At 32.9% G+C, this 25664-nt stretch overlaps 1 protein-coding gene, 1 long non-coding RNA gene and 1 other non-coding gene across 3 annotated transcripts; 1 reads left to right on the top strand and 2 right to left on the bottom strand.

Annotated features, from left to right (window-relative positions):
• Positions 1–18538: 18538 nt before the first annotated feature.
• On the bottom strand, positions 18539–19364 carry LOC110009705 (uncharacterized). The gene is made up of 3 exons (XR_002284585.3): positions 19082–19364; positions 18908–18951; positions 18539–18809 (listed from the first exon to the last, which is right to left on the bottom strand). It is a non-coding gene; the product is annotated as an uncharacterized LOC110009705 (long non-coding RNA).
• An 821-nt stretch (positions 19365–20185) lies between these two features.
• TBL36 (TRICHOME BIREFRINGENCE-LIKE 36) lies at positions 20186–21939 on the top strand. The gene is made up of 5 exons (XM_012219289.3): positions 20186–20591; positions 20688–20859; positions 20941–21122; positions 21238–21396; positions 21479–21939. The coding sequence occupies exons 1-5, from the start codon at positions 20272–20274 to the stop codon at positions 21774–21776; spliced, it is 1131 nt and encodes a 376-aa protein (XP_012074679.1). The 5' UTR covers positions 20186–20271; the 3' UTR covers positions 21777–21939.
• A 1867-nt stretch (positions 21940–23806) lies between these two features.
• On the bottom strand, positions 23807–24776 carry LOC105636115 (germin-like protein subfamily 3 member 2). The gene has a single exon (XR_016321210.1). It is a non-coding gene; the product is annotated as a germin-like protein subfamily 3 member 2 (transcript).
• Positions 24777–25664: the final 888 nt, after the last annotated feature.

Raw genomic sequence — 25664 nt, 5'->3', positions numbered from 1 at the left:
CTCAATCGTGCAAATAAATCAACAAGTTTTAATGTCTTAATTAAATTTTTCAATTAAGTTCAAATTTCCTCATCAAGTATTCTTAAAGAAAGAACACTTGATTCGTGCTAGGATACCCTGCAAAACAAAGCATTGTAAAATAATACCCTAAAGAAGGGCGGGTTAGTTTACACAACAATCGTAGTCCGCTTTATGCAAAATGATTACATAATTCCCCAGTGAAGTCGCCAAACTGTGAACCCCTCCCCCAAATATCATTGGCATGTGATGCATATGATGAATGAGAAGAAATGCACGTGGGTGTGTGAGTCGCCACCTTGTTTAATTATTTTAGGGTAAACTAGGAAAAAACCCTAAGTGACTCCAATTTTTAATTAACCTAATTATTAGATTAATTAACCCAATGTTTAAAGCATGGTCTACGAACCCGAGATGGATCCCGAGACTATGTCATGCTGATGAACCAACCGATGAATGAATGCTTTGCAAGGTGAATGATGTAATTGGACCAAATGAAATGTTTATGTGATTTTGATGATTTCGACTTGCCACCCGGGGTGAAATCCCGAACGTGCCTACGTACTTCCGTTTGAATGGAAGATCAAAGTCAACGTAGTTCGATAGGCCTTCTTTGAAGGGCTTTGAATGGGTATGCTTAATGCATGAGTGTGTATGCTTTGTGCATGAGTGTGTATGCTTTGTGCATGAGTGTGTGTATGCTTTGTGCATTTTGTGTGTACGCTTTGTGCATGAGTGTTTAATGGCTTTTAGCCAAAATGATTTGATTTAGGCAATTGTTGCCAAAATGTGCGATTTAGGCGATTGTCGCCAAAATGGTTGATTTTAAGGCCTTTGGCCAAAATGTGTTGTTTTAGGCAATTAGTTTGCCAAAAATGTGCGATTTAGGCGATTGTCGCCAAAATGGTTGATTTTAAGGCCTTTGGCCAAAATGTGTTGTTTTAGGCAATTAGTTTGCCAAAAATGTGCGATTTAGGCGATTGTCGCCAAAATGGTTGATTTTAAGGCCTTTGGCCAAAATGTGTTGTTTTAGGCAATTAGTTTGCCAAAAATGTGCGATTTAGGCTTTAATGCCACGATTATCAATTAATCGGGCGTTCGAGCTTAATCACAATTTATTGTCGAAACGTGATCGATTAAGGCTTTTAGCCACAATTATTGATTGATTGGACTTAAGCCAGATTTATTCGAAATAAGGCAATTGAACCGTAGTTATTAATTAACTAGGCTCTTTTAGCCAATATTGTCGGATTTAAACTTTAATACCACGATTATTAATTAACCGGGCATTTAAGCTTAATCAAATTAATTAAGGCAGTTTATTTACCAAAAATAATGACGTGGATGCATTTATGCAATTGTAGAATTATTAAGAGTAGAAGAGAAATATGCATGAAGTGCTAAAATTAAATAGGCAGAGTTTTGTTTACATACCTGATTTAATCGACGACCGCTTCTTAACTCCAGATTAAGCTCCTCGCTTAGGAAATATTAATTAATTTTAATTTGTTTAATTTTAATGTCCAAATATCACAATAAAAATGCAATAAAAATTAAATTAAATGCAAAAAGCGGTAAAGAAAACGCAAGGAGCGTGAGAGGGAGAAGGATTCGTCCGTCAACACAGACAGGGGTGTCAAAAATAGGCAGAAAATGGTCTATTTATAGGTCATTTTCGGGTCCAGGGCGGCAGGTGCCGCCTGGCTCGGCTGCAGGTGCCGCCCAAGAGGCTGGGCGGCAGGTGCCGCCTGGGAGGGCGGCAGGTGCGGCCCAGTCGGTGGGGCGGCAGGTGCCGCCCATGCTGGGCGGCAGGTGCCGCCTGGGAGGGCGGCAGGTGCCGCCCAGTCGGTGGGGCCGCAGGTGCCGCCCATGCTGGGCGGCAGGTGCCGCCCAGTCGGTGGGGCCGCAGGTGCCGCCCATGCTGGGCGGCAGCTGCCGCCGTGTCCGGCAGCCGGCGCCGCCGTAGCTGGTGGTGGCCACCATGTCTCGCTCCGGGAGCTTTTTTGGGAGTTTTCGACCTCCAAAAATCATTCCGAGACCGGTTCTGCGATCCTCGTGAAATTCCGGACGTTTCAAGTACCATATTGACATATTTTCGGTGAACTTTCAAAATGGCCTTCGGTCCGGCCGGACTGTTTGCAGTCCGGCATTGACACTGTAGAAAAGTCAAAGTTACTGTAGAAAAGTCAAATTTACTGTAGCAAGGTCAAAATTTGAGTATTCACACAAGGCACCCTCCGCCACTAGCTTAGAAAGAGGCAGCATCAACCTCCTTAATTGGGAAGTTTCTCTACTTTTTAATAATATCTTTTTAGTTTTTTTTTTCTCAATTATTTAGTTATGGAAAACTCCTTTATGCTTGATTGATGATTCCATATTAAGGACAATGTGAGGAGTAAATGTGGGGGAGGAGTCTGATTTTGGAAGTGCTTTATTTGTTCAATTTTTGGGTAATATCTTTTAAAGCACTGAATTTTTGAGCATTTTTGTCCATTTTTAAAACCTGATTTAGATATTTCTTTTGGTAAGTGCTCTTCAAATTTGATAGATTTTAGTGCTTATCCTATGGAAATTTTGATTGTTTGATGTGTTAAATGAAAATTTTGATTTTATAATTTCTTTCTTATCATAGCTTGATTAATAATTTTCTTTTTACCTCTTGAGATAAGTGCTTTGTCCTAAAACAGATTTTCTACATTAGGTTGAATCCTTGAGATTTTAGACAAGGTAATAGTAACCTTAATGATAGACTTTCCTTTTCTCCATACCATAGATAGTATTCCTTAATCATTCTTTTTTGAATAAGTCACTTAGGCTTGAGTTAATGGGTGAAATCATCTATTTTCTTGTGCTTAATTCACTGTTGTACATATTTCAAAACTTTATTTAACCTGTTTAAGGCACTACTCTTGGCTACATGGCTACATATTTTGAGGGATTGAAAGGTGCAAATCACGAAAAGCGATAATGTGTATAGTGAGGAATAAAAGAGAATGAAAAAAGTGGTAATGCACATGAGTTCTCCAAGTTTGCAAAGAAAAAAAAAAGAAAAATATGCTCTTTCTTTCCCTTTCGAACGATTGCACTAAATCTTAGAGTATTGTGCCTTAACAGGTTAGCCTTATGTTTTGATATGCGACAACTTAAGTTTCTATTGAAAGTAATCTATTGCATGCTTAAAATATTCGAAATCATTATTTTTTGTATTTAAAAGGATGCTTTTAGGTTGTTATATACTGTATGGAGTTGATGGAATATATTATGAGTGGTTATTACTTTAGTTTCTTTTCCTCTCAATTTTTCAATCTTTTGCTAGAGAATGTTGTGGTAGGGTAAAATGATCTTCTATATGGGGTGGTTGATTGAGAATTTTGTTCACGCTTAAGGACAAGCATGGGATAAGTATGGGGAATTCGATAAGTAGTTAATTTAGCATAAAATGTTATTTATTTGAATATTATCTATGGATACTTTCTGATTTAAAATGAGAGTTTTCATTTGGTTTTCATATTCTCCGTAGATTATGCTAAGGAAAGGAGCTTTGGAGGCCAATTCTTGGAGTTTTGAAGAAGTATACCAAGTTGGAGCTAAATTTCTAGGAAACCCCCTAAAAGTTTTCAAATTAAGCTTAGGCAAGGCTAATAGAGGCGCATCCATGGCTATTCGGGATTGAGGTATTTTGCCAGCTAGAGTTACTTCGAGATTACTCCAGGAAGTCATTTAAAGCAACTGGACCGCTATTTAGGGGATTATGAAAGATAATCAGATTGGAATGCTTTATTTCTTTTAATTAATTGGGGATTTTATTTTCCTAGTTTAGGATTTCTTTCCCTTGCTATAAATAAAACTTTAAGTCTATCAAGCAGGGATCCCTTTTTTCATCTTTTGAAACAATAGTTAGTCTAGAGTTTGTTTTTCTTTGTGTTTGTTCCATGGCCATGCATGGCTAAACCTTTTCATTTTAGTCAAAGGTTGAATTCAAGTAGAAACACCTCCACGATTGTGAGATCTTTATGGAATATTTTCTTCTTTAATTTCGATTGGTCTTTGTGTTTTCTGAATTTAATTAGAAACTCCATCTCTATTATCTTCTTATTATTTGTTCAATAATGCCCATTGTTCACTTTAATAGGAGCCACATATAGCTAATCAACAAGATTAAATCCGTAATTGTTTATTTGAGTTGATTCAAGTAGTAAATGATATAATTTGATTGTAACCAGGCATTTGAGTTATATTATGAAAACTCACAATCTAATTTAAATGAACCTTGCTTGTAGAGTTTGTTGATTAGGGCAGGGTCTCTTTAGTTTTTATTGCTGCTAGCAAATTAAATTCCATCACTTGTTTAGAGTTATTTGCTAGTAAGAAATTATTCTTAGCGCTTGTTTAGTTTAATCTAATAATATGGAAAGATTTTTCAATGACACTTATTCAAGGATTATAACCTATTGATTTCTCGAATTATCGAATGATCTCAGTGTCAATGATCAATCAAGAGATTTTCGTACTAAGAATCACCTTTAACTGAATCTATTCCCCATTGATTTAAATCTTTTATTTTTTGCACTGTAGTTTATTTTAATTTCCTTGTGATTACTATATCTTCTTTGATAAAGAAACTTCCCCCTTTTATTTATTATTTGATTTTCTGGTCCTCAATTAAGAATTAGTTTGAATTAGTCTCTAGGGTTCGACCCTTCTTACCATATCCACAAATTACCTAGGTTAGGAAAAGCATGAATTATTTTTGGTGGATTTGACCCACATCAACACCTTAGGTGAATCTCACATCAGCTAAGCACAAGGTGGAAGTAATGTACATAAGGAAGGGCAAGTATTAGACTAGCAAGACGTGTTTTGGGCTGTGAGATGGTTCTTGTCCACGAACAAATCCGTGCGGGCTGGGCCTAAAGCAGACAATATCTTGCTAGGTTTGGGATGTTATAGACTTGGCATCAGAGCCAAGCCTTGTCCCTCTAGCTGGTGGCAGGGCAAACCTCAGCGAGGACACTGAGTCACTATGGAGAGGTAGATGTGACACACTAAGTGAATCCCACTTCAACTAAGGACAAGGTGAGTAATGTACATAAGGTAGAGCGAGCCTTAGACTAGTAAAATGCATTTTGGGCTACAAGGTGGTTCTAGCCTAGGAACAAATTTGTGCGGGTTAGCCCAAAGCAGACAATATCTTGCTAGGCATGAGATGTTACAAGGAGCATATTCAAAGTATAAAATATTATCCATAATTCATGGCTTAAATATGATAATATTATCATTAATAAATAAATCAGTCAGATCTCATAATTCGTACCGTATGTTCCTTTTAATGGAAACATATCTAAAAGGAAATGTAGTACTGCGTTTGCCTAATACTTTATTTATTTTTTCGACTGCGCCATTTCAAAATTATTATTTCCTCAAATTATTTCAAAAATCAGTGGATATTTAATTGTTAAATATACAGTGGAAGAAAATTATTGCTTCAGTGCAATTTCGACTAAATTTTTTTATTTTCTTCCTTATTATGTCTTTAGGACACATAATTAGGCATGGTCACCAGTTCGGTTCTAACCGGAATCGAACCGGAACCGAACCGTATTGTAGATGAACCGAAACCGGCGGTTCAAAATTTTGAACCGGAACCGGCGGTTCAAGGGCCGGTTAAGGTTCATGTGAATGTTAAAAAATGAACTTGAACCGGCTCGGAACCAGCCGTTAACCGACGGTTTCAGTCCGGTTCGAACTGGATTCACAAACAAAATTATTTGTTGCAATAATACTTAATTTATAAAAAGTAGTGAAAAAAAACATCATCATTTCACTTAATTGGTAGAAAAAAAAGGTTTAGTAGTGAAAAAAGCATCATCATTTCACTTAATTAGCTGTTTGAACTTTTTTTTTTACAAATACCTATTTTTTTTCTTTTTACAAATGAACTATACAATTTACACAAGGTTCAAAGTTCAAACTTCAAACGGCTATAATTGTTTTATTATAATTTAATCAATTATTTATTTATTTATTATAATTTACTAAATTATTCAAAAATATAATTGTTTTTTTCTGTTATAAGGGATAATTTGGGAAACTACATAAATGAAAAATATGTATAAATATGATGAGTTGATTATTTTTTTTTTTCACAACTAATTATATTCTATCTCTCCTCTTCTTAATATTGCTTTATTTTCATACATCCAATTCTAAATTCCATTAATTTCATATTCCATTTATTCATTTTTTTTCCATAATTCCATTTAAAATTATGGCACACAATTCACAAAGCTCCAAGGGAAAACGAGTTGCTCAAAGCGTGGAAAAAATTGATTCAAATGATCCATTGATTGATTTTTCACCACAAGAAGCATTATCTCCTAATATTTCAATAGGTAAACCACCAAAATCAGATATTTTCAAGAAGCACTTTGCAAAAATTGTTCAAGATAATGGAGAAATCAATGCAGTTCGATGTAATTATTGCAAAAAAGAATATGCATTCAAGCTTGGAGGAGGATATGGCACTCTCAATAGGCACTCTTACACCGCGCATAATATTTTTACCATGTTAAAAATTATTTTAGAAAATATGGTTTGACTAAAAAAATTTTTACAATTGGTTTTGATAATGCCAGTACAAATACCGCATCAATAAATGAATTAAAAACTCTTTGTCAACCTAAATTTGGTGGACAGTTTTTTCACACTAGATGTGCATGTCATATTTTAAATTTATGTGTTCAAGATGCATTAACAACATTAAATGTATTTTTACGTCCAATAAAAAATGCTTTAAATCATTTATGGACACATGGATATGTTAGAAAAGAATTTAAAAATTTTTGTCACTCTATGGGAAAAAAATATAAAAAATTTTCAAGAGATATTCCTACAAGGTGGAATTCAACTTATAAAATGTTAAATGAGTCTTATGAATATAAAGATATTCTTTCTTCATTTATGCAATTGCATGCATCACATTTTCAACTTTATCCAACCAATTGGACTATTTGTAAAAAAATATTAGATATTTTACAAGTTTTTGAAAATTGTACGAGAATTTTTAGTGGTGTTTATTATCCTACCTCCCATTTATTTCCATTTCATTGTTTGGCCATAAGTAGTGCCATAATTGAAAATGAAAATGATGATAATTTAAGAATGTATATTCATGATGAAAACTAAATGGTTAAAATATTATACTGAAATTCCGGATTTAAATTTAGTTGCATTTTTTCTTTGTCCTAGATTTAAATTAGTTTCATTACAAGAATTTTTTCGTCTTTATTATGGATCTTTTAATATTGAGGCAGATTATTTTTCTCTTACTAATAATGTTTTAAGGTATGTCCGTCAATTGTATGATGAGTATTCTAAATTAGTATCTCCCCTTACTCAAGTATCAGATCCACAAACTACATATTCCACTAAATTTCATTCTACACAATTTACCTTCATGCAAAATGTTTCAAAAAAATCAAGGGAGAGTCCACATTCATACACAGAAATTGAGACATATATTAGCATAGATTTTGAGTTTTTAGGTGATAATGCGGATGAAGACCCAACAAAATTTGATATTTTGGGTTGGTGGAAAAAGCATGCAAATCGCTTTCCAGTCTTAGCTTCAATTGCAAAAGATATTCTTGCTTGTCCAATTTCTACTGTTGCAGTGGAACAAGCTTTTAGTGCGGGTGGACAAATTTTAGATCCAACACGGTCAAGATTATCGCCAAATAATGTGGAAATGCAAGAGTGTATTGACGATTGGACTAGAGCGGCGTTGAGAACTCAAGACCAGCAAAATTCAAGCAACGATGATGATTCCGACTCATTAACGGAGACTAGTGGCACCGATGACTAAAATTAATTGTAATAATTGGGAGGTTATTTTCCAATGTAATAAAAAAAAAAAGAACTATGTGGACTTTGATTTTCTCTAATTTTCAAGAGGATACGTAGACAATTAAATTAAAAATTTTCAATTTTAATTTAATTCAAGCCCAAAATAAAAAAATTATAATTTTCTATATTAGTGAGTTAGCAAAATTTGTAAATTTAATGTAATAATAGTTCTAAATTAATAGAAGTTTTTGTTTTAAAATTTTATAATAATTTATTTAGTTAATAAAATTTGAACATTTTAAAATTATTATTTATTCATGAATTCGGAATCAAAATTTTATTATTTTTTTAAAAATTTGCGTAATGCCGGAACCGAATCGGAACCGTAATTTGAACCATCGGTTCGCCGGAACCGTGCCGAAACCGGAACCGGAGGTTCAAGGGTCGGTTCCGGTTCAAAATTTTAAACATCTCAAACCGGCGGTTCAATGAACCGAAACCGGCGGTTCATTGAACCGGCCATGCCTACACATAATATCCACATATAAAGATAAATAATGCCCGAATACATAAATTCACCCTTGAACTTTGTTACTTTAACTTTGTGGCACCCTCAACTTTTACTTTGATCCATCACATACTTCAACTTATAAAACTATACCTACCAAACACTTCAATTTTTAAAATTATTTTATTGAACACTTCAAGTTGCAAAATTAGATCAATTAAACACTTATTAAAAAGTTAAAATTTATGAAAATTGTTATTTCAAAAGTAATGCAAACTATATATCATATCGATATTTCACAGATAAAAGCTGAAAACACTAAAAATTTATTGATATTAGTGTCGAAAAGTGTGTAATATTAATAAAATTTATAAGCGCACAATAGATCATCCATAAAGTTTAGCATGTTACAAGGCTAAAGTTGTGAAATTCAAGGGTGAATTTATATATTCAACCAATAAATAATTCATAATCAATATATTAAAAGTAACAAATCCAAATCGTATAGGATTTGACATGATAAAACAATAATGGAATACTAATTTGATTTTAGAATTATATTCTATATGATAACCAATCAAATATAAAATTCAAGATTGAATTTATATTACAATTCATATCTAAAATATATAGATGATATAATTATATATATAATTAAATTTTAAACGTCAACAACCCTTAGATATATAACTTTTAATTTTGGTTATCGTGAACCATAAGTTATCCTCTCTTTAACTGACTTCATTGAAAAAATGAAATGAACATAAAAGTTTATTAAGAAAACAGTACCACAAAATCAAATAAGTTTTAGAACAAATTTATATAATTTGATTAGAGTTTTGCGCTGATAACGTGTTATGAAATATAAAAAATAGGAAGAATATAGAGAAAGTAATTCTCATTCATTAGAAAATATATCTACATAGAGTTAAGGTACCTATATTATCGATACAAGATACATATCCAAAGGGCATAACCATACATTCCAAAAGTCACAATATTAAGTAGAATGTTAAATGGAATAATAAATAACTTCATGGGGAAGCTAAGTAGTTCATAGAGAAACTAAATGGATATCCACTTAATTATAATATTCATAATAGAACTTTATATTTTTTATTTTATGGAATTGGTTATGTTTGAATTGAAATTATACTCAAATTGATAGAATTTTCAAATAAATTCTAAACTGAAAATCACTACAATAAAGTTAATAAATTTTAGGTACAACCTAACAAATTTATAAAGAATTATATTGTCTATCAAAACTTGAAAATTCATTTATACATGAATTAAATGTCAGTTTTCATATATTTATATAGAAAATATATAATTATAATTTATTTATTAAATTTATTCTTTTATATTATAGAATTTTATTTTTCTGAAATTAAAATATTTTATTCACATTAATAAAAATAATTATATTCAATAGTTTTATCTTTTTTTTTTTTGTAAAGTAAAAAATATTGAATTTATCTTATGAAATCTATTGAAAATCACTCTAATATTCTTAGTACAGAAATGATCATTATTTCCCAACGAATTATTTGAATTTAATTCACTCTAATATTGAATTTAAACATTTATTTTATTTAAAGATTACAATATAATATTTATTACATTTTTTATTATTTATTAAAAATCATCATTATGTGAAATTTAGAAATTAGACTAGTACTTTATGCAATTAAGATAACAGACCTGTGTTATTTCAAGTATGCTCGTGTCACTATAGGCCGAACGAATTATTTGGCAAAAATCAAGGAGATAAGCGTTGTTTCGAGTTTGGAATCCCTTTTTGCAAGTTTATAAGGAGGGAAAACAATATGGCAAAAGAAGAGGAGCGTCCGACGGATTTAGAAACTCTTAACATCACAAATGAAGGAAAAGTGAAAGAGAAAAACAAACCACCATTAGAGATCTTCAACAGAGGAGGAGTTTCCTTTATTTTTCAGTTTATACTTGTAAGAAATGAAGAAAGAATAACTGAGTGCATTTTCAATGTAATCCTGGGCTGGCTTAAAATGCACATGGGTCTTTGAACCTATCAAGCCCATGTGCAGCGACATTATTGATGCCAATCCAAATAAGATGCCTGAAATGACAAAGTGAGGATAAAGTTTGTGCGAGCAAAAATGTGCCAAAAGGCCGGTTAGGCTTAAAACCCACATTTGTAAAACCACATCCCTTTCTTCTTCGGATTAATAGGCTGTTGACTCATTAGTCCACCATATCTCAAGACACCCCTAATAGAAGCAGGTTCAACGGACTCTCTTTATTTTTAAACCAAATACACAATTAAAATAGATTCAATTTTAATCTGACACAATCTCAAGTCGGGCTGTGAATTCAACGAGTCCAAAATAAAATCTTTTGTATAGACTCTAAAATTGAATTTTCATAAAAGATTATGTTTGGACAATTCATAATCGCATGATACAAATCATGAAATTACTGAATTTGGGTGTATGTTTGTGTTTTGTACATCAATTTAACAATGAGACGAAAATAATTACCAACTCAGGTAATCAAACACAATAAAAAAACCATGTAATTTTCTTTTGAATCATTATTGCAAGGGTTAATGAAAAAAAAAAGCCTAAACTTTGACCTTTCTATCAATTTTAGCCAGTTTTTTTAATTTTATCAATCAATACCACGTACTTAATTTTCTGTATCAATTCTAGCTTCCGTTTGTTTTCCATCAATTTTAATGCTAATGTGGCAGTTATCTTTTACAAGTGGGCTATAGAACATCCAATGTCAACGCCAAGTCATATATACACGTATATTAAAAAAAAAGTTTGAACTTTAAAATTTTTATTAAAAATGGACAAGTATTTTAATTTTATCAATCAATAACATGTATTAATTAATCTCTATCAAATGACTTGGTTATATTGATATTTATTCAATTAAACAATTTATTAATTAACCATGTATAATAAGTGTCTAATGAGATTAATCAATTAGAATTCAATTTTACAGCAGAATCTTTTTTAAAATGTTGTTTTAAACTATTTAAAAATGTTATCAATTAGTATATTTAAAATTAACTTAAAAAAAGACTCTTCAGTAAAATTGCATTCTAATTAATTAATCTCATTATAAACTTAATATATATAGTTAATTAATAAATTATTTAATTGAATAAATATTAATATAACAAAATCACTTGATAGAGATTAATTAGTATACGGTATTGATTGATAAAAAAAAAAAAAACTAGTTAGATTTGATAAAAACTTTAAAGTTCAGGCTTTTTTAAAATATACGTGGATATATGACTTGACGCTAACATTGGATGCTGTAAAACCCACTTGTAAGAGATAACTGTCATATTAGCATAAAATTGACAGAAGACATATAGAGACTAGAATTGATACGGAAAACTAAATATGCGGTATTGATTGATAAAATTAAAAGAATTGGCTAGAATCGACAAAAATGTTAAAGTTCAAAATTTTTTTGTCATTAGACTTTATGTTAAATATGTTTAATAATGAGTCCGAGTAATATTTGAATTTTTTATTCTTGATATATTCCGGTGCCAATTCAAGGTTTTGAGCTGTTGGTTTATATATCAAAAAATTGAAAAGTTGATGTATATTTTAAAAAATAAGCTCTTTTAATATTTTTAAAAAATTATTGATAAATTTCATACCAGATTTAATTTTTACTATAGAATAAATTGGTCTTCTTAAATTTTTTACAAAATAATTTCAATTTTAAATTTTTATGGGCATGTTAGCACACAATTTCTTTTTTTTTTTAAAAAAAAGATTTTCATTAGCAATTTTTTTTTTAAAAAAAATAAAAGTCTAAAAGTGAATTTTCTCTATACTTGTAAATTGATAATATTTTTCATAAAAACAAAGAGTACAATTATATTTGTATAGAAAACTTTTTTTAATGTAGGTAAGTTTTCAACGTTCAAAATTTAATGGGGTCAAGTAATATTTGTAGTGGAGCCAATAACGTAATTTCACTTTATCTCGAATGTAAATTTTTTATTATCGAAAATTTAATGGAGACACTAAACCTTACTAACAAGCACATAACCCCATCAGTAATATAATAAAATTTTTATATAGTAATAGAATATAAATATTTATCAGGGACTTAACAATAATTTGAATATAAAATTTAATTATATTTTGGATAGAATCAGAATAGGATTAAAAGATTTTATCTATATTTCTTCATGAATACGTATCCAAACAAATATTTCAGCTACAACTCTAATCAAGGTCTTTCTGCCTCTATATAAAGATATCAAACTCTCTACTCAAGTACGCAATATCTACGCAATAGATAATATAATATATCATTTAACTATAGTTATTTACCATTCTATTACCGAAACATCAGAATGGTTGTAGGCCTCTTTTTTCTCTCCCTTTTTCGTCCATGTCTTGCAGATTTCTATATAGATGCTATGGATGGATTTTTTTTATATCTATCATATAGTAAACTTATTAATACATGCATCATTCACATTATTTAATTATTCAGTGATACTTAAATTTAAATTTTTATACGACTTCCAACTGATTTGAACTGAATGTGTATCCCTCAGCCTAGCAGACTCCAATTGTCAAGAGGTTAAAATAAATAAATAAAGCTTTGGGTGAAATCTTATTACTATTTTCTTTTCCAGTAACTACCTTTAGTTTAACTGTTGGTTAGGTAAATACACTTTTGACCCTGAAAGTTGAACAATCTATGTGGGTCCAGCATGTTTTTCTTTTCTTTCCTTTTCTTTAGTCTTTTGATATTGTAAAAACAACATCAATTATATGCAAGGCCTACCCACCGCATGTCACGCTTCCCAACTCTAAAGTTTGACCAACCACCAAAGGTTAATACGCATGAATAACAAATTGGGTAAAAAAAAATATAGAGTTTACTTCTCTAATTAGAAGATAACAAAATTTTTTTTCTCCCCTTTTTTTCTCTCTAGTCCATCAAACGCTAATTTTGGTTTGAGAATACCAATGTCCGGATCGCCGACGTAACATCTGATATTGATGAGGACGAGCTACTGGATGTATGTTCTACTCATCACCTCTCGCCAGAATACAAATTGATTAGACCTTTGAAAAGCATGAGAGTGACCAAGCCATTAGATGAGGATTCCATTATGATGTATGAGGAGCTTCCAATCTGGGTTTGGTTTTCCCTATCCGAGCCATTGAAGTCATTTTTCAACGAGTACCACATTACCATCAGCCACCTATATCCCAATGGCTTGAGGTTTTTGTGTGGTATAATAGAATGGGCTCGCCGAGATGGGTATAACATGATGGCCCGGATGATTCATGAGCTATACCATTTCTCTGTTCGCCTAAATGAGGACCACTATTTCCTTCAGGCAAAGAACAATTGTAACATTTTTGCTAAAAATTCTAAGATTTCTTCTTTGAAGAATAGGAAATCCAAGTTTTTTATTGTCAAGCATCCTAGAGGGTTCAAAGTGCAGAATATTGGTCTGAGGATCCGCTTCACCACCTTTCGGCTTTGCCCACTCCTTATGACCAAACTTGCGCAGAGTTAATAAAAGCTAGGGGACTTGGCTGCATGAACCTGAGGTAGGTGATAATGGAGGGTTATCCAACCTATTCGCCTAGTGGACCCATGAGGCCCAACCCTTCCATCCATAATAAGCTTTGTTCTTAACCATTTTGCCCTTGGTTCTTTAAACTGACGCCTTTTAATTTTCCTTTCTTGTTTTTTTACATATGAATGGCCCTCCAAAAATCGAAGAGCTCTAAGATGGCCAAGGTTGCTGAAGTAATGAAAAAGAAAATTGCTGCTGACGGTTTGGGAAAATAGATACCTTCCGAGGTGCTAAGCACTCAACTAGCAGAAGTTGAAGTTACAGTAAGGATTGCTCCTTCTGAGCTACCTCCTTCAAGCCTGATTGCCGAGCCTTCTAGAAAAAGGCAAAGGGAAACAAATGTCCTTGCTCTGCCTCCTATCCCCCCTCTTGCTCATTCAAGGTCCTTGAACATCCGAGGACATTTCATGTATAAGTATGGGGCGAAAAGCAATCTCTAGGACGACGGGCCTAGCTAGGAAATATCTCGTAATTGCCTTTTTCCTGCTGAATCTCGTTATTATGAGCATCTGGATGTTTTGGCAACTAGAGACCTACTTAACAAATGTTTGTTCCAAGCCATGAGTGCTAACAGCATGCACTTTGCTCGAATATCCAAACTGAAGTCCGGCTATGCTGAGATGGAGATAAAGAAGAACCAAATGGACGACGCCCTAAAAAGTGTTAAGGTTTCTATCAGGGAACAGGAGGCTCAGCACAAAGCAGATATCATTGCTCAGGAAGTTGAAATAGAGAAATTTACGGAGGAGAACTGGGACTTACTTAACAAAAACAAAGAGCTCGAGCGTAAAGTGAAGGAGCTTGAGAGCATAGGGAAAGAGATGGAGAAAGAGCTGCAGGGGCTTCAGGAACAAGAAGGGACCCAACAGGAGGATCTGGCCAAGGCGTGTTTGAGCCTGAGTCAAACATTTTATCGAGGCTGAAGGCGAGGTAGCATAGGGTGGACTGGAGTTGGGTGAATGAGATTTACCCTGACGAGGCTAATGAAGAGGATGGGGGTGGCGAGGAAACTGGGGTAAATACGCACCACAGGACCTAAATAGAGATGGTTCGCCTCCTTGGCTAGAAAAGGATGCAAACATCCATGCCATTTCTTTTGGGAGGCAAAGTGATGATGTAGTATAGGCTAAATTTTGTACTTACGCCATTATGCTTCTATAGTCCTTTTAACTTAATGGAATGCAAAGAGGTTGTTTCCTTTTGTTCAAGTGCTGTGTTTTTTTTTTTTTTTTTTTGTGTGTATTTCACTAAGTTAGCATTTTTCTTTACCGTATCAATATTTATACTTAGCATTTTTACATAAACAAATTGTGTATATCCGAGCAATAGTCGTAGTGAATAGGACCGTTCAGATCACTTTGGTGAACTAGGTATATCCAAGCTAGGGACTTAGTGAAATTGGACCACTTAAGTCACTTAAGCGAACGAAGTATGTACGAGCTAGGAACTTAGTGAAATTGGACCGTTTAGGTCATTTGGGCGAACGAAGTATGTCCGAGCTGGGGACGTAGCGAAATTGGACCTCTTAGGTCACTTGAGCAAACGAAGTATGTCCGAGCTAGGGACGTAGCGAATTGGATCGCTTAGGTCATTTGGGCGAATGAAGTATGTCTGAGCTATGGACTTAGCGAATTAGACCATTTAGGTCACCTGGGCGAACAAAGAATGTCCAATCTAAGGACGTAGCAAAATTGGACCGCTTAGGTCACTTGGGTGAATGAAGTATGTCTGAGCCATAGACTTAGTGAAATTGGACCACTTAGGTCACTTGCACGAATGAAGTATGTCCGAGGACTTAGTGAGAAACTTAGAGTTACCTATGAGGGTACTGATCGAGTGAAGGAATCCAGAATTAATATCCTCTGGAGAGAATATGAAATGTTTAGTATGAAAGAAGGAGAGACCATTGCTGAATTAAATTATAGATTTACTAATATAGTTAATCCTTTGAGAACTCTCGGAAAGGAAATTTCAGAAGATGAGCTTATTAAGAAAATCCTTAGAATTCTGCCTAAAAAATGGGATTCTATAGGAACTGTTATGAATTACAAAGAGACTCCCGTTACTTATGATTATCTGATAGGAGCTCTTGTTTCAGAAGAGATGAAATCTTCTTTGACTGTAGAAGATAAGAAAAAGAAAGGATTAGCTTTGAAAGTAGTTTCTAGCGAAGAAAGCTCTTCTGATCTTGATAGTGATGATTTAGCACTTATTGCTAAGAGATTCAAAAAGTTCTATAAAAAGAGTGGAAGGCCATAAAAAAAAAATTTATCAAAAAGAACTTTCCACCTAAAAATAGTAACTTGCCTAAGAAAGAACTTCTGAAGTGGTTTGTTATGAGTGCAACAAGCCCAGCCATATCAAGCCCAACTGTCCTAAGCTGAAAAAGAAGTCAAGGAAAGAAAAGCTAAAGTAGGCATTTATAGCTGCTTGGAGTGACTCAGACGATTATAATTCTGAAAGTCAAAGTGACCAAGAGGAGACTGCAAATATTTGTCTAATGGCCACTATCAATTCTGACTCCAAGGAAATCAGCACTCTGACTTCAACACAAAAAGCTAAAAGTAATAAAACAGATGTAATGAGCCAAAAGCGTGAAGAAAGCAATGTAAGTGTTTCTGAATCTGAATCTGAATCTGAAAATGATCTTTTAGATACTTATAATAACCTTTGCACCGAATTTGAAAAGCTTGTTAAAAAGCATAAAGTTCTAAAGAAGGATTTCAGAAAGTTAAAAACTGAATGTAATCATTTGAAAGATGCTTTTTATCAAGATGTTACATGTAATGATCTTATCATAGAGATCAAAGATCTTAAAGATTATAATGATAAATTTTCTGAAAATCTGAAACACTTTAAAGAAAAATGTAAGAATCTGAATTCTGAAAATGAATATTTGAAAACTGAGATTAGAATTCTAATGTCATTTTCAGAGTCGTTTTCTAAAGAAAAGACAAGTTTTAGCTATGATAGCATTTCAAAACAGAATCATGTTTCTAATAAGAAAAATATTGTTTCTAATGTTGTGACTTTAGAACATCAGAAATCTAACAGTCTTAATAGGAAGAAAAATCATAGTAAGCTGAATACACCTATTACCACTAACCCTCCAAGACCCAATATGAGTTGGATACCTAAATCTGCATGATCTTTTCAGGTGTGCCTAAGGAGTGAGCTGAAAATAGAAATCTAGTACATGGACAGCACTTGCTCTAGGCATATGACTAGTGAAAGAAAGAAATTCACCAGATTGGAAAAGAAAAAGGAAGGTACAGTGAGCTTTGGAGACAAATCAAAAGGTAAAATCGTTGGTATTGGTGTGGTAGGTTCTAATCCTTCAATAGAAGATGTATGCCTAGTAGAAGGATTACATTATAACTTGTTAAGTGTGAGTCAGATTTGTGATAAAAATAGAAGAGTGATCTTTGAACCTTCTTATTATGAAGTTCAGAACATGCATGATAACAAAACTTTATTTGTTGGAGGCCAACCATGGTAACATGAGGGTCCCATAGTACCATGGAGCCCCCACAAGGTACCATGGGTGTGCCCTAATGGACCTCCCTATGGTACCATGAAAAGTGTTTCTTTTCTGCTCTTTTTCATCAATACAGGTGTTGTTTCACTTCCGTAGGAAAAGTTGAGGCCCAACAGTGTCTGATCGAGCTAATTCTTGCATTGTTGGAATCGTGACAGAATTTCCTACGTCTCAGTACTAAGATCAGGGTCACAGGATCATCATAAGCATTACTTCCAAATCTAGCTCGATGAGGCCCTTGAGTTCATGAACCATATCTTGTATCCTAGTCTCTTATATGTGCTCTAACTCTAATACAGAATTACTATTTCTTTTCAAATTGCTTCATGAGCATGAGTTATAAAGAAAACTTGATGGTGGGTTTCAGTTCAAGAGAAGAAGAATAAGAAGAGAAGAATAGAATAGAAGAAAAAGTGCTTAGAGAGAAGAAGAAATTGAGAGAATTGTATTAGATCTCAATTATCCAACATACGTCTCAATTATAGCTGTTACAGCATGAAAGTAATTTTGGCTACACATCTCATGAAGCTTTCTAATTGAAGTTAATTGAATTGTTTTTATAAAATTTTAAGAAACTTTATTGATTAAGCATGGTGTTACGTCGCCTCATAAGCCACAATGTACCATTTTATTAAATGATCTCTTCTTCTCCAAGCTTCACTTCATAACATGACAGAAGTCCCTTCTCCCTTAAAAAGATATCTTGAGTTCGAGCCCCGAATATGGAATCTTTTTAAACACAAGAGAAATTTGCCTCTTCATGAACTTGCACAGACGAATCCAGATTAATTGAGCTAATAGACTTGAAATAATGGATAGTCTAAATCAAAAAATTATATTTTAATTTTATCTAAAAAAAACATAATTCTTAATTAAATTAAATTTTTTGGGTCCCATTTACCTGTAACTCTATTAGTATAATATATATGATGAAGTACTATTTATCAATGAGTAATTCATTTAAAATACGCTGAACTTTATCGATTATATCAATTGCGCTCCATTTTGACCTTAATCCTTAGATACTTCAATTTGAAAATTTTATAATAATTGTACCTTAATTTAAAATTAATGTCTAAAAAATAATAAATAAATATAAATATAGGTCCCACACATTGACACATCGGTTAAACTAATCCAACTCCAAACCTCTACTCAAAACGCACTATTTTGCCTGAACCCCTCTCCTTTCTTTTCCTTTTCTCTCTCTCTTCTCCAGGTGGCCTCTTCCAACGCTTTCACCCGATCTTATTGGAGCTCATGAAAAACTGAATTAGCTGAATCAAAACAAATAATTAAAGATGTTAATTAATATGTGAAACTTAAAATAAATAAAGAAATGCTTTTGTAATTTGGTTGTTTAATTATCACTTACTGCAGTGATGTCACATGGTCCTTTCGAGGAACCTCCATTAGGACCTTGAAATCACATTTAGGATGGCATTATTAATTGAATTCTAAGAGGAGTTCATGATTATTCATCAAAGAATCAGATAGTTGATGAAAATATTACGAAAACAGAGAGCAAGAGTAGATAAAGTAAAATTACCCTGTGAGATTTGCAAGGGAGATCCCACCACTTGTCTCCATTGCCTTCAATAGTTCATTTTCCAGTGAGAGTCATACCATCTATTCTATAAAAGACTATCCATTGTTTTTGGCTATTTGCTTCTGGCCATGAATATGGTCCATCTGGTGGCATTAGGCACCCATCAATCTGCTCACAAACAGAAATAGTTTCAGCTTTTAAGTGTTGGAAGAGGCGACCTGGAGAAGAAGAAAGAGGAGGAAAAGAAAGGAGAGGGGTTCAGGCAAAACGATGCGTTTTGAGTTGAGGTTTGGGGTTGGATTAGTTTAATCTATGTGTCAGTCCGTGGGACCTATATTTGTATTGTTTATTGATTTTTTAGATATTAAATTTAAATTAAGGTACAATTATTATAAAACTTTCAAAATCGATGTTCCATCGGTTAAGGTTAAAATGGGGTGCAATTGATATAATCAGCAAAGTTCAAGGCATTTTAAATGAATTACTCCCTATTAACACTACCATCTCTAAATGGAATGAGAGGATAATGAAAGGCAGAATGTACAATAATTAATAAAATTCATCCTAATGGATTAAATCATTTAGTTTGATTTTTTTTTTTTAAGAAAACAATTGATTTTAGTTTTAGTAAAAAAATTGAATTTTTTTTCTATTGAAGTATTAAAAATTAAAAAATATATATAAATTAAAAATAAATCGATTCAATTCATTTGATTCCATAGGTAATTTGATTCGATTCTATTATTTTCTATATAAAAATTCAATTTATTCCATTACAATGATTCAATTTGATTCCAACCAAACCAACCTAATGAAAAGAATTGGATTTTGCCATATGCTTAGCTGAAAGCGTAATGTGCATATGTTTGCTGAAGGAAGAGAATTTGCAGATACACAATCAATGTTGTTGAGAAGAATTGAATGGTTCTTCTCTCTTTAGCCAACACAATATTATGTAAAGAAGGTAAAAAAGCAAATTGATAGACATAACAATTACTAGAAGCAAAAGTAATGATGGGAAAGAACATTTCTTATGGGTCCCACTCCCTCCGTAACTCATGCCTTAATGAAACAACATAACACCAACGCACTCTCTCTCTGTCTTCTTTCATTATTATAGCTGCTTCTTCTTCTTCAATTCATCTACCCACCAATTCTTGTCTAGTAAGAGCTCCATTTGAACTTCTTCAATGGCTAAACCATTTCTCTTCTTTTTCTTTACCATTTTTCTCTGCTTCTTCAATTGCAAGTCATCTCAGTTTGGCTTAGAGGATGGGCTGTCCTGGCTCAATGAGGAGGATAGTGAAGTTAACATGGTCCAAACAAGGCATGACTCATCAAGTAGTAGTTGTGATTTTACTTCAGGAAAATGGGTTTATGATCAGTCGTATCCTCTTTATGATTCAAGTTGCCCTTATCTAAGTACTGCTGTCACTTGTAAGAGAAATGGAAGGCCTGATTCTGACTATGAGAAATGGAGGTGGAAGCCCCATGGCTGCTCTATTCCAAGGTCCTTGATTAGTTGATTAATGTTTTTATTTATTTCTGGTTAATTATTATTCGATAATCGAACGTCTGTCTCATGACATTTCTTTTTGATGTATAGGTTTGATGCACTGAATTTTCTTGGAAAAATGAGAAGGAAAAGAATAATGCTGGTAGGTGATTCTATTATGAGGAACCAGTGGGAATCCCTTGTCTGCTTAGTGCAAGGAGTAATTCCAACCGGGCATAAAATGGTCAGCTATAATGGTCCTTCCATGGCCTTCCATGCTTTGGTAAGATGAATTTCTATGCATCAGGGTTGGCATATTACTTAAATTTGTTGTAATAACTTGAGCTTTATCTGGTTTAAACAGGACTTTGAGACCACAATTGAGTTTACATGGGCTCCATTGCTAGTGGAATTGAAGAAAGGAGCCGGAAACAAGAGAATTTTGCATTTGGATATGATTGAAGAGAATGCAAGATATTGGAGAAATGTTGACATTCTTGTGTTTGATTCAGCTCACTGGTGGACTCACTCTGATCAATGGAGTTCGTAAGAAATGGATTTAACCCTTTACTGTTTTTTGCCTTCTAAATGTATCACTTTCTTCAACTAGTATGATACCTTAATCTTAATTGAACCACCATATACACAACTAAAATTTCAGGTGGGACTACTACATGGAAGGCCAGAGACTCATTAAAAATATGAACCCAATGATTGCTTATCAGAAGGGACTCACTACATGGGCAAAATGGATTGATCTAAATCTCGATCCTCGAAAAACCAGAGTCATTTTTCGAAGCATGTCTCCTAGGCATAACAGGTAGATGCTGCATATCTTATATATGTATGCACATGATAAATGTATATATAATGTCATTATAATCACCAAATTTTCCTTGCAGGGAAAATGGCTGGAAGTGCTATAACCAAAGGAAACCTTTAGCATTCTTTAGTCACCAACATGTCCCCGAACAAATGGTTGTACTAAAAGAAGTACTGAGAAAAATGAGTTTCCCCGTATATTTACAAGATATCACAACGATATCGGCTTTACGAAGAGATGGGCATCCTTCTGTGTATAAAAGGGCAATAAGCCAAGAAGAAAGGCAGCACCCAAAAGCCTTTTCTTCTGATTGCAGCCATTGGTGCCTCCCTGGAGTGCCTGATATCTGGAATGAGATGTTAAGTGCTATTCTGTAGCTGGAAAAATAGGTAACTTGAATGGGTAGAATGACTCTTCTACTAAAATTTAATTAGGCTTTGTTTGCCATCTTAATTTAGTGTCTGTGATGACTAGTAATGATTTGTGTTTTTGGTGTTGTATTATAATGAGAAATGGATGATTGTGTCTTGGCTGAAATAATCACTATGTTTCTTGCTTGCTCTTTTGTTCTTTTGTCATTAGCTTTGGATATGACTATGTTGGTCAATCCCTTATTTTTTGGTATGGATTGCCTTTGTCTTTGATCCAACTTTTGAGATAAAATTTTTAGGGTTTATTTGAATATTTTAAGCTATTTTCACAAAAAAAAAAAAAAAAAAAAGTTACATAATAGCTAAACAACACTTCTAGGTTTTAAGGTAGGATTTAAATAGAAGGGGAGGAAATTTTTAATACACAAACCAAAGGAGAGCAAATTGATTAGATCTTATTGCAAAACTTGGAAAAAGCAAGGTTTGAACTCACCATATGTAAAGCCCCCCACCCCACCCACACACCCCCCCCCCCCGGGGGGCCGGGTTCTAATGTAGCTTTGTTCTGTTCTAACCTTTTTTTTTTTTTTTTAAAAAAAAAAAAAATCTAAAATGATAATTTTTGAAAAAACAGTTTTAACCTTAGGCTATATTTGGCAAAATTAACTATTTTGGTGCCTGATAACTGTTGGAGGAGTTTTTCAAAACAATAAAATGTTAACATTTTATAAAATATTACTTTAATCTTTAAAAATTAGTTCAAATGATATGTTAATGGACACTATTAAAAATAGCATTTAATATTTTGACGAATTAAAACACTAAAGTTACTTAAAAAGTTATTGTTGAATACAAACTTAATAATAAACAGTGTGTAAACTACCCTACCATATCAGTTGAACGTGAACAAAAATTTAAAAAAAAAAATAGAAAAAGAATTATATTAAAGCAGCTTAAGGGAAGGGGTTGAGTTAACAGTTCAAATTAACCATTTATGGCAGAGTAAGATGATGAGATTGTGAAGAAGTGAATATATTAGTTAAATTATTAATTAAAATAAAAAGGGTAAAGGGTAAAAAATATAAAGGTAAATTTGAATGAGAGTTCCATAGAATCCTATACATCTAAATTGAGAAGGAAAAAAGTTAATAAAGAAAAAGAATCCAAGGAAAAAGAAAAGAACAGTAAATTCTTATTGGGGTCAAATGCTTCTTTCTTAACTTTTAGTTAATGTGTTACTGTCTGTTCTAATGACTAATTCCATAATAAAGAGACATAGAGTTAACCAATCATTCACTTTTGCTTTACCAATCCAAACAGAATGCTTATCCTATGTGCATATGCTGCCTAATTATGAGTGTTGTTAACCAACAGAAAATCCTATTTTATGCTTTGGCCCCAACTCAAGGACACACCAATTATTTAGAGTATAAAGGAAGTAAAAATAACATCAGTAATTAAAAAAATTAAAGTTTATGATGATTTTGGGAATTATAGAGACAGATTTATGCAAATCACCAATGGAAAAAATCAGCTTTTCACCAACTAAAATTGCCTTGCAGCCCTATTTGCCAATTGCCAGACTAAAAGATACCTCTCTGGAAGATTGAAAGATGTTGATTGTGTTCGCAGTAACTTTTTATGTAGTTTTTAGCGTTTTGACCAATCAAAATATTAAATGTTATTTTTACCTTGTTAACATAACATTTAAACTAGCTTTTTAGAGGTTAATAAAAGGTTAATCCATACAACGTTTAACTTTTACGGTTTTATGAAAAGCTACTAAAACAGCTAAACGCTACTAAAATAGCTAAAAGTTACTAAAATTGCTAACCGCTACTAAAACTGCTAACTGCTACTAAAACAGCTAATTTTACCGAGCTAACAGTTAAACAGAAACACAAATTCATTTCTATTTTTGTTCTTTTTCCCTAGAAAGCAATGCATAACATGGGCTGATCAAAACGCTTCCTATAAATGCTTGCAAGGTTTTTTACTAAACCAGAAACCAAACTACTGAAATTTCATTCTGTTAATGCATTCTAAAAAAATGAACTTGATTTATAAATATTTGCAATTAAATATACAATGCAAGGTTTAAATATCAACTCACATGGTATATATCCATAAATTGACAGATACCCTTTATTCATTTTAGCTCAACTACTCATGTGGAGCAAATTTTTTTCTCAACTTGGCAATCTCTTTACCTTTCAATCCAAAAGCCCTCTCCAAAAGCTCATCTTTAATACCTGATCCAAACACAGCATTTGGGATTCTTTGCAGACCAGGATTTTCACTGTTAAAACTTCCCAGAATAGTTGCAGGTTTATCTCCCACATTCATCTGGAAATGCACTAGACCTCGCGGAAAAACCATTACTTCGCCTTTCTCAATCACCTTAGCAAAAATTCTGTTCTGTGTATCAATGAACCCTGAATATAATTTCCCTTCTAAAACAACTGCAACTTCAGTTGCTCTTGGATGGAAATGAGGCACATTGACACCACCAACTTCGAAATCAGCACGAACAAGTGACAGGCCTAATGTGTTTAATCCTGGAAAGACATTCACATTCACTGGAATAGAAGATAGTCCTGTTTCATCAAATTCTTTAGGCAATTGTATCCCAGAAAATATGAAATCTTCTACTGTTGCAGCTGATGAGTTCTTGCAAGAAACATGAGCTGCTGAATCTGATTTAAGTATGCAGAAGTCGCGGACAGGATCCGGGTCAGACCCCAAGGCGAAATGAAGATGGAGAAGAAAGGTAAATACAAGAATCAATCTTGTCAAGCTCATTGTGACTCTTACCTTACAGGAATAAAGTATTTGCAGAAGGAACTACTAATATAAGATATAGAACATTTAGCACAATGTAGTTTGCTTGATAAAAAAAGGGAAAGAGGATTAGTTGGGTGCAAATGGTGGCTTTGCTGTTGGCAGTTCTTTAAGGTTAAAAGCAAAGAATGAGTTGTGATAATGGATTTGATTATTGAGCAAAGAGTATGTCTAAAGATATAATATTGTAAAGACTTCAACTAAACTCAATAGATTCCAACTAATACACTAGGCTAAAAGCAACTGGTCCACATTGTATAGTAATTTTTACTCCCTCTGTCCCAAAATATAAATTATTTTTGAGCGCTTATCTTTTTCCAAATATAAGTCGTTTTGAATAATTTAAGAAGTAATAAATTATATTTTTCCAACGTTAACCTTATTTGAATAAGATATAATAATTATTCTCAGTTTTCGGATAAAGGGTAATTTGGTCAAGTTATTCCAAATTTTGTTATAATTTAAGAGAATTAATATTACTTTTTTAATATTTGTGTAAAAACCTTAAACTACTTGCATTTTGAGACAAAGGAGTAATATACAAGACATCGTTCAACCATATTAAATTCCAAACTAGTAAGGGTTGGTCATATAGATTTTTTTTTTCTTTCCTCCATTCCACCTGTTTTAGGACCACCTTTTTGGAAGATAAATTATTCTACTGTTGTATCTATTTGAGGTATTAGATGATTCTCAGTTATTCATCTCAGATTTGGGATTGGTTATGTATGATTTAGATAGATCTAAGATCAAGGGTTTTGGACGAATGATTGAGAGCTAGAGTTTAGTGTTTAAAATCCTAAACTGTTAGTTTGAGGTATAGGTAAACAAAGTGTTTTCCGAACAGCATTTCAAAATTCTAGAGGTCAAAGATTTAAAATTATAGCAAAAGAACTGAAATTTTTTGGCTCTATACTCTTGACTGTCAATGTTGATGACAGAGAACAATTCAGAAAATTAAAATTAATTCAATTTGATTTAAATCAAAACCACAGAATAGTTACCTCTAATTGATAAAACTTAAAGTTTTAGTTAAAGAAAGACGTGGTGGGG

The sequence above is a fragment of the Jatropha curcas genome, chromosome 6 (assembly GCF_041381405.1).
Source record: "Jatropha curcas cultivar XTBG-Jc1 chromosome 6, XTBG_Jcur_1.0, whole genome shotgun sequence".
Classification (NCBI taxonomy): Eukaryota; Viridiplantae; Streptophyta; class Magnoliopsida; order Malpighiales; family Euphorbiaceae; genus Jatropha; species Jatropha curcas.
Note: the sequence above shows the minus strand (reverse complement) of the source record. Positions and strands in the feature narration are given on the sequence as shown.